Source organism: Onychomys torridus, chromosome 23 (genome assembly GCF_903995425.1).
Source record: "Onychomys torridus chromosome 23, mOncTor1.1, whole genome shotgun sequence".
Lineage (NCBI taxonomy): Eukaryota > Metazoa > Chordata > Mammalia > Rodentia > Cricetidae > Onychomys > Onychomys torridus.
In genome coordinates this window covers 18,342,248-18,361,718 of record NC_050465.1, presented here as the reverse complement: position 1 = coordinate 18,361,718, position 19,471 = coordinate 18,342,248, and the positions used below count along the sequence as shown (strand labels likewise).

At 47.7% G+C, this 19,471-nt stretch overlaps 1 protein-coding gene across 1 annotated transcript in view; it reads left to right on the top strand.

Moving 5' to 3' along the window:
• Nucleotides 1-12,886: 12,886 nt before the first annotated feature.
• Nucleotides 12,887-19,471, top strand: part of Fbxl17 (F-box and leucine rich repeat protein 17) — a 458,141-nt gene continuing 451,556 nt past the window's right edge. Inside the window, exon 1 of the mRNA XM_036173142.1 lies at nucleotides 12,887-14,484. Within this exon, the coding sequence (XP_036029035.1) occupies nucleotides 13,384-14,484 (1,101 nt within the window). The 5' untranslated portion in view covers nucleotides 12,887-13,383. The remainder of the gene's footprint in view (nucleotides 14,485-19,471) is intronic.

The following is a 19,471-nucleotide window of genomic DNA, read 5'->3' as shown; positions in this document are numbered from 1 at the left end:
TCCCTTATGTAAAAGCAAAGAGCCTTTATTTCAAGCTCCAGAGCTTGGTCCCTCTGTCTGTCCGACGCAGAGGTGAGAGCCCTGAGCTCAGGTGGGGCAGAGTTTTTATCATAGAGGTTGGGGTGAGGGCACTTCCAGGTTCCAGGACCCCGATTAGCAGACAATTGTCTAGGGGTGTCTATAAAACAGAAAATAGGTGTGTGCTAGACTCAAGGACATCTGGCCACCTTATCTAATGGTTGGAATGTTTAGGATGTCTGGTACTTCCTCATCCTGGGTGGACCCCTGGGTGGTGTCAGTTTAAGGCTTTTTCTGGATCTGGTTGTTGCTTGCCAGTAAGCCTGTCACAGAAGCTGTGTCTAGGCCCCTAAGCCTGTCATGGCTGCTGTGTGGTCAAGCTATTTTGGGGCCCCCTTCACAATGGTCATACATTTACTGAAACTGAAAGCCCCCAATAAATTATTCTATACTTTGCCTCAGTCATGGTGTCTCTTCACAGTGAAAGAAAAGTAGCCACAACTCAAGGTGAAAAATATTCTCTGAAAACATGCCACCCTGCATCATTGACTATGTCCCCTCTTTGCCTCCCTACAGATTCTGGCAACCTCTGCTGTTCTGTCTCTCCAAATTTGCCTTTTTAGGAAAACAATATAAACCAAATCATGGAGTAAGCAAGAAACCAATATATGTGGGCACACAGAGCATATTACTGCTTCTTAATGGAGATGGACCCACTACATGGATACCTCCCTGTTCACTTCCAGTGTCAGGTAGCTTAACAGTGCCTGCAAATGTGTGCATAAAAACTTGTGTGTGTTGGGGGAGAGGGGGAGCAAAACACCTGACCACACAGCTGCCAAGACAGGCTTACTGACAGGCAACACCTGGATCCAGGAAAAGCCATAAACTAACCCCACCCAGGGATGGGTCAGCATCTAAAGAGAAGTACCTGACATCCCAAACATTCCAACCATTAGATAAGATTAGATAAGATGTCCCTGAGCCTAGCATACACCTATTTTCCTTTTACAGATACCTCTAGACAAATGTCAGCCAATCAGGGTCCTGACCCCTAGAAATCCCCTCACCCCAGCCTCTGCAATGATAAAAACACTACCCTGCCTGGGCCCGGGGCTCTCTGCTCACATTGCTCTTTCCAACGAAGAGACCAAGCTCAGAGCTTGAAATAAAGGCTCTTTGCTTTTACATATGGGATTCGATCTCCATGGTGGTCTTTTTGGGGTCCCCTAGATCTGGGCACACCAGTGTGAACATCTATTTCTTTTCTCTTGTGCAAACAAGATAGAGATTAAGAGAACAAATGGTACTATTTATTAAACAAAATTAAATTATATGGCTTTTTGAGGCAGAATTTCCCTCTGTAACTCAGATTGGCCTTCATCCTCCTGGAGCCTTAAGGTTTTGAAGTGCTCTGATTATAGGGGTAAGCCACCACACCTGGCAGATTTCTTAAGAAATTAGCAACTGTTTCCCAAGGCAATTGTACCTTTTAGTATTTCCATCAGTGGTAATTTTAATTCTCCCATACCCTTGCTATCTCAATAACTATTGTTATTGTAATAGGTTTTTCTGGAAGCTCATTATGGGCTCAATTTACATTACTCTAATGGATAATGACATAGAGTTAAATGTTCCTGGGACAGGAAGGGATCTTTCAAAGCTGAGTGAGATTAGAAAGAATCTTGCCAAGTAGAACATGAATTTGTCTTTCCTTTAGGTTTCCTGGTTTCCAGCTTATTCTATGGTTGAGCGGCTGTCTTATTCTCCTCAGAAATCACCAGAATTTCCCTGTTTAGATTCAATTTTACTTCAAAGGAAAATACAAGCTACAGCTATGATTCATTTGGGTTTTCTTAAAATTATTGTGGCAGACATGAGGAGCTTTACATTTCTGCCTTTCACCCTGTCTCTCATATATATGTATTTGTATGAGTTGGTTTTCCAGAAAATGTCTTCCATGCTCATGTTTTATTCCAGATACTATTATTCCCCCATTAATCCTCTCTTCAATGTTTCTCAGAGCAATTATCCTCCAACTTGATCTTAGCAAATATTCTAATGTGCCTGAAAAGGATTAATATTCTTCACAGACTGTTTCCCAGAACTAAATCCATAAGAAGATACTATGAAGCATATCTTAATATCATTAGGAGGTAGAAAGTAATAGAAAGACAGCTAGAAATGAGGTTATTTCAGGGGTGAGAGGAGGCTGGTTGATAATGAAGTAGATGAAACAGTATGGAATAAGCAATGCAATTGAAAGTTGGTTTTAGGGTATGTTCCAGAATTAAAGTTCCTTTAGTAATAATGAATTTTCTCTGTCTAATGACTGTGCTCCATAAAATTTCATCAGTGAAGATTTTGATCATTTAGCACCCTTACACTTTCAAAGTAAGTTCTATTCTTTTATTTAAAAAATGTATAATAATGTTCAATGTTGGTGATGCGAGAATATTATTTCTCCATCCATGGTTGATATGGAAAATGGAGAAACTCAGTTTGGAAAGTGTTCCTCTGTATCAATGGCCTGTGAAAACAATACCTACCATGGTCTGTGTTTGTGTGGCATATCACTAACTCAACAGAGATCACATCTCATGTATAGTGCAAGAAAGATGCAAATTATTGAAAAAAATCTAACTCAGTAATGCTGTGGGCTGCTGATTTTTAACATGTTTTTATTTTATTGTGTATTATTACCATGTGTGTGTGACAAGTGTGAGGATGGGTCCAGGCGTGTCATGCTTGGCAAGTGGATGTTAGACAATTTTTAGGGTTGGTTCTCTCTTTCCACCTTTACATTGGTTCTGGGGATCGAACTCAGGCCCTGTGGTACTGAGCCATGTTACTGGCCCTGGGCTGTCAACTTGTACATACGTTGAAGAAAAGAGAGATAAAATATACTTAGGTCAGGGAAGTCACTTTCTCCCTGTCACACACGCAGCAAGCCTGAAATGAAGGCATGAAAAGAAGCTACATAGGACACTGTGTTACCCAAGACAACAGTTCTTTCAGTAATTCCCTTCCAAGAAGACCCTGCTGTAGGGCCCTGGACCCCCAATTTGGGTAGCTGTTGCCTTGCTTGCCGACCTAGAGCAGATTGTCCTCCCTATGCTGATTTCCTGTGGGTTTCCTTCTTCCTGAACACTCACTGGAGGTTCTGTGTTTGTGTAATCTGCATTTGGTGTAAACAGCTTAGATGCAAGAATGTAGAACTTTGGGTAGAGAACTTCTGCCCTCTGGGGTTCCCCCATTGTGCTGTAAGCCTGTATGTAAGGCCTCCTCCCTCCTCCTGAATGACCTGCTGTCTCTTGTCTCTGTTTTTTTGATCCCCCAGCCCCTCGCTAGGACATGGTAAACCAGTGGTGGTAGCGCGGGCGTTACCGCAACACCCTGCAACTGACTTCACTCACCCAGAGTGTTCAGTTGCAGCAGGAGAGGTAACTCTTCCGTTTACTGAACCACCAAATTGAGGGGCTTATTCTCTCATCGACTCTACTAGTTGTGTTACAGACCGCATTTAAAAATTTGCACCCTCGGGAGGAGGAGGAGGAGGAGAAGAACTCATCCTCCCTGACTCAGGGACCGTCTCAGAAGGGGGGTGGGCAGGGCGGGCAGGGGGATCAAGTGTAAGAGCAGAAAGATGGGGAAGAAGGCTGTGAGGTGCTGTCCTCTGGACTTGACAGGGCCGTTGCAGGCATAAACTCAAGGCAGCTGTGGCTACCTACAGAAAACCCGGACAAGATCAAGCTAGTCAGAAATTCAAGCATGGAATGGAGAGGGGCCCCTGAGGGCCCACCTGGTGAGGAGCCTTTGGCAACTGACGGTGCTAAGGATGGATAGCCTCTTTCCTTCAAGCCGTGGGTAGATTCCTATGCCCTGGCAGATGACCCCACACCCATGCACATATGGGTAGCATGCACACTGGGACTCTGTGGGTTAGATAAATAAGTTTAAAAAGGAAGATATAGGACTGTAAGAGAAATGGGAGAGACGGGAGTTCTTGGGGGAGTTACAAGGGTGAATTAGAAGGTATGATCAATATACATTGTGTGTACATGTGCGAAATTTTCAGAGTAAATAAAAGTAAGAAAAAAAAAATGTGTACTCCCATCTTAACAGAGAGTAAGAGTGGATTCTGAATAGGGATGACCCAGTTGCATTGTTACATAGTGTTGGTATGGCTAGGCAGCACACATACACACACATACACACACACGAAACTACATTTAACATAGTAACAATAACCAATATTATGTATTAGAAAAGTCACAAGTAGAGCAGAATAAAAACTCAAGGCTACACAAGACAGCATTGCTGATGTGCCAACGCTAAGCGTCTTCCTAAAGGTCAGGGGAGCTAATGCAATTTACCAGGTCAGAAGAGAACATATCATCAAGTCATTTCTTCCCTTTTGTTTTTCAAACTTAAGTATGATTCTTGTTTTTATTTTTAGAGAGGAAAGCCCCAACTAGCCTTTATTATAGCCACAAACAATTACCCATTCCCAAAGACCGATATCCCACCATTTAAACACAAGGAAAAAGTTCTGTACTCCAGGGACTATAAAGCCAGCAGGATCAAAGAGGACCAAGGAGAGGTGAAGGCTGTAGTTGGTGGTCTGTGCTGAGTGGGAGTCCTGACACCCTTCCCTTGTCCCCTGCTTGCACCTGTCACAGAAGGGCTTGCACACCCAGCTGACACAGTTTCTCAGTATGTGCATCCTCCTTCTGTTTTATCTCTAGGTATTTGAAATGAGTTAAGAAGGGGCAATCTACTCATCACATTCAAGGCAGAGCAAGCAGATTCTGAACACAGATTTTTGGTTGATTATTAGAAGAATACCACAAATTGTCAGCATATGGTGGTGGGAAAGTAGCTTGCTATCTTTTTTCCTATTAAAGCATGTTTTTACTTTCTTTCTATTTATTCTGTGTCTTATGTCATGTATCCCATTCATTTCCCCATCCCTTCACATCTGCCTTCCACCCCTGCACCCCTCAAAATAAAACAAGATTTAAGAGTAAAAAGGGGGAAGAATTAAAAATCTTGTTGTGGAAGAAACTGTGGTGTGACACGGCGAGTCCCACAGTAAACCCCTTTGTCCATACATCTTTACTTGCAAGTGTTCATTGCCGAGAGTCATTGCTCTGGTTTGAGGTCTCTGGTTTCTACTATATTATTGATGCTGGGCCCTCACTGGAACTCTGCTCGGATATCCTGGCTGTGTTGTGGAGATCCTGCAGCTTTGGGTCTGTGAGTCATGTCCCTTCATGTGCTCCAGCAGATCATAGATGTTGGTAGATGTTGGTGCAGGCCAAGTCATAACTGGTTCTGAGCGTAGGTAGGGTTGGTCTGTTTGCCAGTTCTCCCATGTCCTCATCACCAGGCTGAGCTCTCCAGCACTGCTGCGGCAAATTCACCTCTTGAAGCAATGAGAAAAGGGTGGGGACAGTTCTCCTGCTTTCACACCTTCATAGGCAGCTCTCCCACACTGATACCAGCAAAGCTAGCTCTATTGTGTTACCCAGGCAAGGAAGAGGGGTCACTCTCCCAAGTGTTGCAGCTGGTGAGGGGGAGGGACAGTCTTCCTGCTCTTATTATCCCAGGGCCAGCTCCTCCACCTGTTTCAGGCATTGATGGGCAGGGGTGTGGGTGGCGGTGAGGCCACCTCTCCCTTGCTCATGCCACCACATGTCAGTAATGGGGACAGCTCTCCCTTGCCCACAACATTGGGGCTGAGTCACCCTCATTTCTGACCAGCTCTGCTGTGCTGCCTAGGCAAGGAAAAGGGCCTGCTTTCCTGAGTGCTGCAGTTGGTAAGGGAGAGGGTCTGCTCCCCCCCCCCCTTTGCAGGCAGTAAGGGGTGAGGGGTAAGGGGGGCATCTCTCTTCCTCCCACACTACTTCATGACATTACAACATTGGGGCTGGCTCACTTATAACTCTGCCAATAGGGTTGGCTCTCTTGTTGCCCAGGTGAGGTGCAGGGCCTGCTCTCCCAAGTGCTGGAGCTGGTGAAAGGCAGGGATGGTGGCTCTCCTGCTCTTGTGACCTCAGGGCCAGCTCTCCTATCTGCCTTTGGTGTTGGTTGATGGGTGAGTGGGGAGGGGGAGGGGGCAATTCTCCCCCACTCAAGCATAGCTTGCTATTTTTGAGTCACTGAAATAGTTTTAATTATCTGGCCTTGGGTTACTGTTAGCAATCTAAAAGCTGTGTAATGAGAAACCCAAATGTTATTAAATTCTGGGAGAAAATGAATGAAGTTGGTTAGGGAAGCCTAGATAGATTAATTTGCAACATTTGAAAATGAGAAAATAAAATGATAAGACTTAGCTGGACACTGACGAGGGAACAGAAGTAGTAGATCTTTGTGTTGTTTTTATTTCATTTAAGAAAAAGATCAATATGGATCTTGAGCAAATAAAGTACAATAAACCTCCACATTTGCCTTAATTATCCCAATAACATATGTAACATTTGGAGAACAATAAATCATTTATATTAAGTCCTACTTAGTTGTTTTCTTTTATACAAAGGATAATTATTTGCTTTCTCCTATTAAAACTATGTTTTGGATTCCACAGGACTATTTGGACATGTTTTCTGTTACTGCAAAAAACAAGTCCTAGAGACGAAGGGATTTAAGCAATACCAGGGTACTGCTTGTAGATCTGCTAGTCAGGAGCCCTGCCCTGGGTTCAGCTGTGTTCTCTGTTCAGCTTTTTATCAGGCTGAGCTCCAGGGGTCAGTCAGCTAGAGGCTCATCTGTCTCCAGAGGCCACCTGCAGTTTCTTGCCACACAATCCTTTCAAGGCCAACAGGAAAGCCTCTGCAGCTTGCTTTGAACCTCCCTAACTTCACCATGATTCACTTCTGGATCTCTTTTTATGTAGTTCACCTAGTTAGATCAGACTCATGGGAGATATGCAACCTTTAAAATCTGGCCGATTAACAATCATAGGCACTGATTATTCTGAAGTAAACAAAGCAGGGTTTAATTCATTAACTAAAACAGAAACCACAACTGCAGGGGATGGTGTGAAGGAGTTCTACAGAGCAGTTCAGCAGAGCAACTAAGAGGAGGTCCTGTGAAAGGGACATCTGGGCTGAGACCAGAAATAGGTGAAGGAAGAACAGTCTGGGTGGCAGTAGTGTCTGAAACAAACTCAAGAATAGGTTGTGTTGTAGAGTGTTAGTTTAAGATGAGTTACATTTGTTTATGCTGTGGCACATTTGTTTAATGATGCAATGATGTGTTGCATTCTTTTATGTTGCATTTGTTTAACTCTGTGAAGCTGATGGTCTAATGAAGAGCTGAACAGCAAATAGTGAGGCAGGAGAGAGAAATAGTCAGGACTGGCAGGCAAAGAGAATAAACAGAAGGAGAAATCTGGGAAAAAGAAGAAAGAGCAAGACAACAAGGAGAGGTGGACATCGGGGCCAGTCACACAGCCACACAGCCTGCTGCAGAGTATGAAGTGAAGAAAGGTATACAGGAATAGAGAAAGATAAAAAGCGCAGAGACAAAAGGTAGATGGGATAATTTAAAGTTAAGAAAAGCTGGCTAGAAACAAGCCAAGGTAAGGCTGGGCATTTATAATTAAGAATAAGTCTCCATGTGTGATTTATTTGGGAACTGGGTGGCAGTCCCCCCACAAATAGCAAAAACAACCAACAACAAGGTTGTCTTCCTAAAGAGAATTCTTTTAAAATCTATTTGTTCTAACATTTCAGGATACCTGGTGTGTTCCATGAGTTCCAGATGCCAAAGCTATTTTCTTTTACCTTCTCCAAGGGCCCCCCTAGCCCTCCATCCCCTCAACCACAATCGGTAGGGTTAATGACACATGAAATATGCTCTTGTATCATTGATATGATGTTTGAGCAGGGCATCACAATCATTACCCAACTGCATGCACTAAAAAGCCTTTTTATGCATGGGTAAGTTTACAGGCAAATGTGAACTTAAAAGTCAGTATATTTTAGACAAGGGAGGAAAGGCTATTTGTTATTGTCTTTTGACACAGAGTCTTGCTATTACAGGTGCATGTCACCATGCCCAATTTAAGGCTTTAATTTCAAAGTGGTTTCCTCTGAAGTTTACTTCAGTGCACATCCTACTCTGCTGTAAAAGAAGTCTACCCTAGGTTGGGATATTGCTCACATTCGCAAAAATTTCAATACACTGAGTTTCACTGAAAGAAAGCCAGGAACATGGAAGTTGTAATTTTGGTGTTCATTTCCTTCCTATCCATCATTTTCTTCCTTCCACTCAATTAAGAAATAATTCAGAAATACCTGAAAATCCACATCAGACATGTTGCTCAACCCCATCTTCATTGTCCCCAGGATGCCTTTCTTCATTCAAAGCTTTTCCTCTGATCCCTTGAATAATCTTTGCTGGTCTTCCTACTAATTACCTGTTCTCATTCTCTACTTCTTCTACATAGTTGCCAAATTACCTTCTGAGAATTGAAAAAAAAATAAATCTCATTTTTAATTCCTGTTGTACTTTACATTCTAGTGGGACAGAATTGGCCAAGAACAAACAAACACCAAACTTAGAAAACCAACTGCCAAACTTCCAGACAGACATGTGACAAGGAATCAAAAAGAAAAGGAAAAAAAAAAAAAAAAGGCAGGGTAATAAGTACAGTAGAGGAAGTGATTTTAGATACACGGTGACGTAAGTGCTATTACCCCCAGCTAAAGACATACCCAGTCAAACGCAGTTGAGATTAATGTCTTGTTGCAAATAGGCAACCAGAACATGAGATACTGCAGCAACTCTTACTAAGAGAGCATAGGAAAGACTACGGAATCTGGTTTTGCAGGTTATTCTGAGGGCGTCAGAGGATCTCGGAGAGCAGATGAGCTCTAGGAATGGATATTTTGACGTGTGTTATCCAGAAGACGTGAAGAACAGATCAAAGCTGTCATTCTAAGTGGCCAGAAAACAGGAGTCACTTACAACAGCGACAGGTTCGGCTCTGTGGTTTAAGAAACCCAAATAGTAGAATTTGTTATGTCTGTCACCAGAGAGGCCAACGAGCGGTTAGGAATTAAACATTTAAGCTGCACTTTGTTGAGATCCAGTCCCCTGATAGGGCAGCAGACCACTACTTTAAAAGAAATACTGCTGAATCTTCTCTCCAGCCAGCTGATTACACAGGGAGCTGCCGAGGATGGGCACATAGCCTTCATTTAGGAATCTTGTTTTTTCCCTCATGACGCAGATTTATGAACTTTTTTTTTTTGGTTTTTCAAGACAGGGGTTTCTCTGTGTAGCTTTGCGCCTTTCCTGGATCTCGCTTGGTTGACCAGGCTGGCCTCGAACTCACTAAGATCTGCTGGGCTCTGCCTCCCTAGTGCTGGGATTAAAGGCGTGCGCCACCACTGCCTGGCTGATTTATGAACTTTGTGATGTCTGTCTCTCATCATCAACCCTTCATGTTCCTCTCTCATTTTATGGGCATCTGGCTCCAGGCACTTCTTGAAATGCTCAATCTTATATGTCTTGGATATCAACCTTATACTCCTCTACAGGTCTCTGGACTGGGGGCAGGGATTAACTCAGAACAAGCCATTTGCAGTGCCTAAAAAGCTATTAAAAGCATGTATGTGCAAACTCCTTTCTACAGTATTAGGTACAAATGTGCCTTTACAACACAGAATACAAAGGTGTCTCTAGTCATCCCTCCTCCCCACTGTAAGTATGGAGGATGTTCTTGTGTTTGATGTATTCAGACATGATTGTGGGTTTTTTCCTTACACTGTTTATACTATGGCCACAGTGGTCTATGTGCTATTGATGTCTGGTGATTGTTTATGCTCAAGAGACCTGTGATTTAGCTGACAATACCAGGCCAGATGCTGGCAGGACAACCAAGGGTTAGCTGCAAGGACCAGTCTAGTCTCTGTTTATGCAGGGTTATGGGGTTTATTAGTTTTTCCTTAATATTCAACCGCCAAAACGGTCTCTAATTGCAATGTATTAACTTCTGCTCATGGTTTTATTTCCTGTGTTACTCTTTAGGGCACCGAGTTCCTGCAGTTCCGGTGACTGTTAGTTACTTCTCCATTGCTTTGATAAAAAAACGCCATGACCAATGCATCTCATCAAAGAGTGTGTTTTGGTTTACAGTCTCAGGATTAGTCCTTGAGGGCAAAGTGTGGGCATGGCCCTGAAGCAGGAAGCTAAGGGCTTACATTCTGAAGGACAGGCTGGAAGCAGAGTGTAAACTGGGAGTGTTGTGAAGTTCTGAAGCCTCAAAGCCTGCCCCCTACCTTTCCATCAAGCTTCCACCCCCTAAACTTACCCCAACAGCACCAGCTGGAGTCCAAGTATTCAAAGTCTGAGACTATGGGAGGCATTTATCATTCAAACCACAATGACCAACTTTACTCCTTCCCTGTAAATGTCTGTAGCCCAGGCAAGCCTTGAACTTTGACCTCCTCAGTGCTGGGATTTCAGGTGTGAACCCCTAGACTGAGAGCTCCAGTATAGTGAAGAGTTAAGTGGTAATGCTAAACTGAGGAATTTCTTTTTCCTTTCAAGATCTAAGTGGGTGAAGGGAGGGGGTGAGAGCACAGAGATTTCTTAACTGTCCAACATAGATGTCACTTCTCATGAAGGCAGAGAGCAACCAGGAGACCAAAGACAGTATGTTCATTGCTGACTGGCTCAGGAATTGTAATAAAGTAGCTACTGTAAATTTCAGAAACTTCTAACTCAGATTTATCTGCTCAACTCATTTTTAAAAATAGGAATCTGGAGTTAAGAGTACATATGTAGCTCTGATGGGCCTGCATGGTGCCAGGCTCTCTATAAAGAAAACAGCTAAAATCAGGAAGACACTCTTGTATTCTAACTCCACAATCTGATTCAACACACATTTATGAGATTCATTCATATTCTATTTTATTTTTAATTCATGAGTAGTGTTGCACTGGATGAATGTTCCAACTTACTCATTCTCCCACTGAGGGACATCTGGGCTTCTTGAGGATTTTGCTATCCTAAGTACAATTGCAATGAGCATTTTTGTACAAGTCTCTTTGTAGATATAGGGTTTCATTTCTCTTGGCTAATACAAGATGTGGGACTGATGTGTCAGTTTGACTCACATGAAACTGATGGGGGCCATACTTTCCAACAGTTGTAGAACAGCCTTTTTTTGTTCAAAGAATATCCAAGAGGAGACGGCAAAGGATCTATAAGGTCTTAACTCTGCCTGTCACTTGTGAAGGTCTGGAGCCCTGGAAGACTCCCCCTCCTCCCCCGTACCCACTATGGCCACATGGGTAATATCTAGAGGAAAAAGGAGTTTAGGCAGCACATTCGATTGCAACAGGTATGTGAATCTCTCTGACAAATCTGTTTCTTGAAATTCCATTTCATTATGATCAAGCCCTGGAAGTGGGATTTCTGAATATGAAGATTTAAAAGGGTGGTTTCTGAAAAAAGAGACCACTGTTAGCAAAAATCTGATGGTATGTCTGGGTGGAGCCGCATGCCCAACGTTCTTCTTGGTGGCTTTTAAAGACACCCACTACTCTTCTTCAGTAGGCAGTGGGCCTTCATTTAACAGAAAGTAGAAACTGCCAAACAGGATGTACCCTATTTCTTTCCAAACTTGGTTTCTTTTCCTCCTTCCTCCAGTCACAAGGAAGACGTTCTTCCTTTTCCTCTTCATTTACTTTCCTCCGCTTTAGAACCGGTACCGTGGTTTGAAAGTCCCCTCCAAAACTCACACTGAAATCTGCCATTAAAAACATTAAGAGTCGGGCCCTTTAAGAGTTGATGAGGACATTGGAGTCCTGTCCTCTGGATTGGATTGCCACCACAAGAATGGGTTCCTCATAAAAACGACGACGGATTGTCTTCTGCCCCACCACTTAGCTGACACTGCCCGACGTTATTCCCCTTTCCAAAGCACCCCCAGAACCAAGAGGCAGATAAACTACTGTTTATAATTTAACCAGTCTATAGTATCGTTATAGCAGCTGAAGAGACTAAGACAGCCATTCCTACCGTCTCCCTTGTGAAAGCTAACCGCTCCATACCAGGGAACCTGTTACTACCGTATCTGCCAGCATCAGTGTAACTAAAATTTCTAAAGCGTCAGCTGCAAGCTCACTTTCCCATCTTGGTCACCAAAGCCTGACGTGTGGGCACCGCACGGGCCTCAACAGAGTGGACAGTGGACTGGGATTTCCAAGGTGTCAACAGTAACACTGATCCTGAAGCCTGGAATGTTGGATTGATTACTCCTAGTGTTTGAGAAACTACCTTGCAGTGTGCATGGGCAATCCCATACGTGCACACTCACCTTGCAACTGTGTGCAAAGGCGGCAGCAGTGTGCAACAGGTACCCAGACAAATGAGCACCATCAGTGGTGTCGCACAACTAACGGGTCCTCCCTGGACTGTCACCCATCACCCAAGGGCGGCGCATCTGTCACTCCCTCCGGCGGGCTCTCCACCGCCTTTCCGGGAGAACTGGCTCTTGGGTTCCCCAACCGGCCTCAGTGGCCGAGTCCTGGGGCTGAAGGTGGGGTGGGAAGTGAAGGGGCAGAGCCAAGCCGCGCCTGGCCAATGGCAGCTCTTGAACTTACACCTCCAGACGCCAGTGCGGCGGTGGTGGAAACGGATGTCACACAGCCGGCTCGGAAGCGTCTCCCGCCCGCCTCCGGAGAGGGGCGTGCACCCCGAGGCCTCCGAGCACCCTCGGCGCGCGCGCGCGCGCGCGGCCGCGAGGGGCCCGGCTCCCCGTCCTCCCCCGCTGCCTGCGCGAACTCTCCCACCCCCCGCCCGCGCGCGCCCCCCCGCCCTGGGCGCGCCCCCGCGGCCGGCTCCGCCCCCCTCACCGGAGCGGGCGGCGCGCTCCTGCGGCGGCGGCGAGTCGTGTCGCGGGCGCGCGCCGCGCCGCCGCCGCCGCCGCCGCCGGCCGAGCCGCAGTTAACATGGTCCGAGCCGGGGCCGGCGTCGCCCCCGCCGCGGCACTGACTTGACTGACTGAACCGGCTGGCCCAGCCGGCAGCCTCGCCTCCCTGCCTCCCTCCCTCCGCGTCCCCGCAGCTCGCGCCCATCGTTCTCCCGGCTCCCGGGAGACCCAAGCATGTAGCCCGCGTCCGGCACCCGGGCGGCCCGCAGCCGACGCTCGCCCACCCCCTCCCTGTCCCCCCGCCCGCCCGCCCGCCCCGCCGTCGCGTGTGCCGGGTGCGCAGCGCGGGCGACCCCGCGGCGGGCAGAGGCCCGGCCAGCCAAGCGGCCTGCCCTGCCGCCGCCGCCGGAGCCCGCCCCTCGGGCCTCCCCTCCCGCCCCGTCCCCGCTCGCCCTCCTCGGGGGCCTTTCTATATGGGCCACCTTCTCTCGAAGGAGCCGCGTAACCGCCCGAGCCAGAAGAGGCCTCGCTGCTGCAGCTGGTGCCGCCGCCGGCGCCCTCTCCTTAGCCTGCCCCGCCGGACTCCGGCCAAGGCGTCCCCGCAAGCCGCGGCGGCGCCCCGGAGCCGGGACTGCTTTTTCCGCGGGCCCTGCATGCTCTGCTTCATCGTGCACAGCCCCGGCGCGCCCGCCCCCGCCGGCCTAGAGGAGGAGCCGCCGCTCTCGCCGCTGCCGCCGCTGCCGCCGCCGCGGGACGGGGCCTACGCCGCCGCCGCCGTCTCCTCGCAGCACCTGGCGCGGCGCTACGCGGCCCTGGCCGCCGAGGACTGCGCCGCCGCTGCCCGCCGTTTCCTGCTGTCCTCGGCCGCCGCTGCAGCCGCCGCCGCCGCCGCCGCTTCGGCCTCGTCGCCCGCGTCCTGCTGCAAGGAGCTGGGGCTGGCCGCGGCCGCCGCCTGGGAGCAGCAGGGCCCGAGCCTCTTCCTGGCCAGCGTGGGGCCCGTGCGCTTCCTGGGACCGCCGGCCGCCGTGCAGCTCTTCCGGGGGCCGCCGCCGCCCCCGCCTCCGCCCCCGCCGCCGCCGCCGCCGCCGCAGGCCGAGTCCCCTACGGTCCTCGAGATGGTTTGCAAGCGGAAGGGGGCCGGGGTCCCCGCCTGCACCCCCTGCAAGCAGCCCCGCTGCGGCGGCGACGGCGGCGGGGGCTGCGGCGGGGGCGGCGGCGGCGGGGGAGGAGGAGGAGGAGGGCCGGCGGGGGGAGGTGCCTCGCCGCCGCGGCCGCCCGATGCCGGCTGCTGCCAGGCCCCGGAGCAGCCCCCGCCGCCGCCGCCGCTCTGCCCCGCGCCCGCCTCTCCCGCCTCCGAGTGTGCCCCGATCCAGGCCGCCGGGGATGCTGTCCGAGCTGGGGGCGCCGCCCCCTCCTCGTCCACCCAGCAGCAGCCGCAGCAGCAGCAGCAGCAGCAGCCAGAAAGCGGCGACGCGGACTGTCAGGGGGCCCCCGAAACCCCCTGCGACTGTCACAGGGAGCCGCCCCCCGAAATCCCAGACATCAACCAACTGCCGCCGTCCATCCTGCTTAAGGTGGGTCTGGGCGAGCGGCGCAGGGATGCTCGATGTCCCCGAACCCGCCCCCCCCCTCCAGGCTTGCTCGCACGGGCGCTCTCCCTCCCTCTCTCCCCTCCCTCCCCTCCCCCTGTGCGCGGAGGAGGGGGGTTCCTTGACAGCCGGGGGACGCCGGAAGGGGAGACTAGAAAGCCAGTGGGTCCTGAGCCTTGAGCCTGGCTTTGAAGTGGGAAAAAAAGTTGGGAGTTTGCCAAATGCCTTGTCTTGCTTATGCCTGTTCTCTACAACTCGGGGTTCCTGTTTTGCATTAGCAGCCCCCGATGTAGAAACTACTAGATTTCTGGGTGGATGCAGTGTGTACAGAGTGGCTCTTGACTTGGCATCCTGGTGTTTGAAAGTTTTCAAGTTCGATAGCTGCTGCTCGGAAGTGGCTGTAACTTCTTTCCGTTAAGCGCTTACGGTGATCAGTCACTGTATCCGAGGTTGCTAGACTGCAGCTCTCCAGTTGATTCCTCCAGTTGATGCTGAGATAAAGTTCTGTTAATGCGTACTGTATGCAAAAAGGAACGGACATTTCAGTGTTTTGGGGGCAGATGACATGGATTGGTTAGCCTGGAAGAGGAGGAGTTTTGATTCTCTTGTGCAGCTAACAGTCGGGCTTGAAGTGGTTGAATGGTTCGTTCAAGGTCACACCCATAAACTAAAGGGCACACTTGGGTCGTGAACTAGGGAGTTTTGGCTAGCTTGACTTGAACCAAAGCCAGCCCAACCACCCTGTTGTGGACGCTGGTTTTCCTTCCTGTGTCTTTACCTTCATATACAAACGCGGATTATTGCCACATGTCCGAAGTCCTTTTTTCTTGGGGGTTGAGTGAGTGCAGTGTTGAAGTGCCTGGTGGGAACTTCATGTCCCATTAAATTACCAAGTCAAAGTTCCAGTTTGGTCAGGACAAACTCGGTGATAGGAGAGTTTGTATTATGTTATTAATTTCTCCCCCCCCCCCCCCCCTTGTTTTCTGCCTTTGTTAGCACACCTCTCTCAGTGTGGATGCTATTTAAATAAGGCTAGCCAGAAATAACCTTCAGGAGAATTTGGCTACTTTTATTGTTACTGAGGTCACTGTCACGAATTACAATTATTCCTGTCCTTGCAGTGTGCCGTATTTGATGAGACTTTTTGTATATTTATGCTTCTGTGTTTGGGTCTCTCTCACCGTGGCGTCGATGTTCTTGTGAACAACACAGCGAAAGAGCGGGCAAGTTTACCTTTTCCTTGTGTCAGGCTTTGATGGTTCAGTTCTGCAGGTGTGTGCAGGGGATGCATTTGAGGGCAGAGGAAACTTTCTCACGTCCTTTCAATCCCCGGATGACATGGATAGATAGGGCGCCAGCAAACATTTGGTAGAAGTTTCATAGCTGTCTTATTTGACATGTCAGACCTGTGGAAGCAAACTGAGACCAACTAGGCACTTCGCTCATTTTGCCTAAGCCCTTATATCACGAAGAAAAGGGCACTGTTTATTATCTCTTCTGGTTGCTTGTGACAGAGTCTCACTGTGCAGCTCAGGCTGGCCTCCACATTCTTGTTTCTCTGCTTCAGCAGTTTGAGTGCTGGGATTACAGGTGCACCCTACCATGCCAGTGTAGCAGACGTCAAAAAGAAGGGGCGGTATCTCACAATAAAGGGAAACTCTAAAGGGGAAACTATGTTCGAATCCCCCCCCCCCCCCAAGAATTGTTGAAAATTTGGTCCTGGAGACATTTAGGACTTGCTTGTTGTGTTGGAGTATTTGGACATGGTACATAGATTCCTGTTCTTTGTGCTAGAAGCTTGACTAAAGAGTCTCAGTCTGAGCATCAGGTCCTAGTGGTATTCCACATGAAGTGAGTTGCGCCAGGATGAATTGGAGGGATTTTCAGAGTCTGCCAACCCACGTAGAACTTGTAAAACAGCTGCTTTGTGAATACATATGTCTTGTTCATTGGTCTAGGTCCACGCTACATACACTGTCGTAGTTCTGAATGAGGGAGTGAGTGAGTGAGGGATCGATCAGAGTCTGGGTTGGGATTCATTGTGCATGCGTGTGCTGTGCCGCCAAGGGAAGGTTATGGCTGACATAAGTTAGAGCCGCAGGAAGATGGAGGTGTTCTGACTCTGGTAAGGACCTGAGGTGTTTGCTTTGGGGAGGAACCCCGGAAGCCATGGCAACTTTTCCCCTCCCTGTGTTAGGCAGGTTATGTCTGGAGAGGCACAGATTCCATCTCCCTGAGAGTGGGTTAGTCATTGTATTGCTGCTGCTGCTTCTCCCTCTTCTTCCTCCTCTTTCATCTCCTCCTCCTCCTCTTCCTCCTTTGTAAATTGTTAAAAAAATGGAGGTTAAGGGAAGAGTTTAGGGAGGAAATAGGATTTAAAGGAAATTTTGGGGGAAAAGCCACCATGCTTGCCCAGTTTCTTCCAAGTAGAGCAAAGTCACAAACTCTGCTGCTTGGGACTCTCTTAATTTAGTGCTAAATGCGCCTTTCCTGGAAGTGCTCCAGCATTGCCAACCAAGTCAGAGTTGGCTTTGCTTTAGCTGTACCCGGCCATTTCATCTTGTCTCCCAGAGCTGGAATAACCACTGTTAACAGTTGAGCTTCTTCCTCTAGATCCACACCATCTAGTGTGTTAGCCACTAGCTAATGTGTTTACATTTACAACAGTTAAATACAACTTAAAATTCAGGTTTTCAATGATCCGAGTCAGATTTCAGAAACCCATAGTCACATGTCCTTAGTGCCACCTCTACTGGACTGTGCTGTGTAGGACACTTCCTTCATTGCCGAAAGAGCTGTGTACACTTAAACTCCCCCCCCCCCCCCATGCTCATGGCATCAAATTGTCCACGTGCTGTAATTGTGGCTAATGTGATTTGGAAGTCTTTTTTTTCCTGTACTGTTTCCTTCATTTAAAACCACTGATTGCAAGCTGGGCGTTGGTGGTGCACGACTTTAATCCCAGCACTCGGGAGGCAGAGCCAGGCAGATCTCTGTGAGTTCGAGGCTGGTCTACAAAGCTAGTTTCAGGAAAGGCGCAAAGCTACACAGAAACCCTGTCTCGAAAAACAAAACAATACCAACAACAAAAAACCACTAATTACTATCCCATAGTATTATATTGCCTTCTGTTAAGAGATATTTCCCGTTTTATTTTTGCTACTAGAACTATGTATGCAGAGGTTGTTGATACACCCATGGTAATAACTTCAGGGCTAGGGATTAGGGAAGTGGAATTCTGGGTTGAAGAGTATGTGCTTGGCAGTTTAGAAGCCTTTGGTAACAATTGGTCCTCTAAAAATGGAACTTCTTTCTTGAAATAGTAAGCATTCCTGGAAATCGTAATTACGTAACTCAAGAACAGGAAGTGATGGTTGAGACCCTCTAGTTGCTCCCACCCCTTAATAAATACAAAAATAGAGAAGAAATGTCCATTCAAAGACATTTTAGTGAATGGCAGACCCTGGGTTGGATCCCAGTGTGTTTTCAGCTATACACATTCTTTGAATATACTGTTAAGAAGACTCGAATACTCTCTCAGGGAGTTTATGAAAGGCATTCCTGAATGGGGGAAGTTGTTTGCTTACTGCGGAGACCTTGTAAGCCATTGAATTCTTACAGTGTGGGTCTGCAGTGTGGTCTTTATTAGAAGTGTGAGGAGCAGAGCCTGGCTCTTCTAAGGTCAGCTCTGGGAATAGCATTTTTGTTAAGTACTTAAGCTTGTTATGTTAGTGCTTTGGTTACTGGGTTGTTTTAGTCAAACTAGCCTTGGATTTTGCTACTTGTTGCCTTTACAACTTTAAGCCATTCTGGGTACTGATTAAGAAGCACCTCGAGTTAGCATAATGGAATCTAAAGAAACTGCTCAACCTTCCCAGGCATCCTCTGTTTTAATCACCCACCTGTTACATTCCTTTTCACATTGATAAGCAAAACTAACCTAGATCCCCATGAATTAGTCAGTGCTGTGTGGATCAAAAGTGCCGTTTATAAGAGAGAACAGCGGAGAAGTACCAGACTGTGAGCATGCAAACAGCAGATCAGTGTAGATGTAACCGTCTTGTTAAATAAGAAACACGGAGCCACTTGCAGAGTTAAAAACCAAGAGGTCAGAGCAATAGCTGAGAGCATTACCCTTCACTGCTTCTGCTGTCTTTCCTCTCTGCAAGAGACCTACTTCTGTGTCCTGTCTTTTTTATAGACTTTCTGTTCTGTTTTCTCATTGGTTGTAAACCCAGCCACATGACCTCCTCGTCACTGCCTGTCTGTCAGACTTCCAGGTCTTGTATGGTTGGTGTTGAGATTAAAGGCGTGTGTCTGCCATGCTGGCTGTATCCTTGAACACACAGAGATCCTGCCTAGCTCTGCCTCCCAAGTGCTGGGATTAAAGGCGTGCACCACTACCACCCAGCTTCTGCTCTGGCTTGCTCTGACCTCAGGGCAACTTTATTAACATACAAATAAAGTCACATTTCAATACAAATAAAATATCACTATAGATCAGTCCTTTAAAACTATAGAGTCAGGGCCACTGAGAGGCTCAGCCGGTGAAGGCTGGTGATGATCTGAGTTCAGTTTTTGCGACCCGTGGTAGAAGGAAAAAAAGGACACCTGCAAGTTGTCCTCTGACCTCCCATGTCTGTGTCTGTCTGTCTGTCTATCTCTCTCTCTCTCACACACACACATATACACACTTGTGCACACATATATCTTATGCATGTGCACACACATACCTTGTGTGTGTGTGTGTGTGTGTGTGTGTGTGTGTGCATACATACATTCTTGTGGGTATTCACCCCACACACAAATAAATGAAATGTAAAAACAAAACATCCAACCCTTTAAAAGGCTACACAAATGACTCAGTCTCCTTGGATGTTTATTTTCTCATCTGTAAAGTTAGGGGGATGAGCATAAACTATCCATATAACTTGGAGTGATTAGAGGGACAGGACAAGTTTAGTGCACCCTT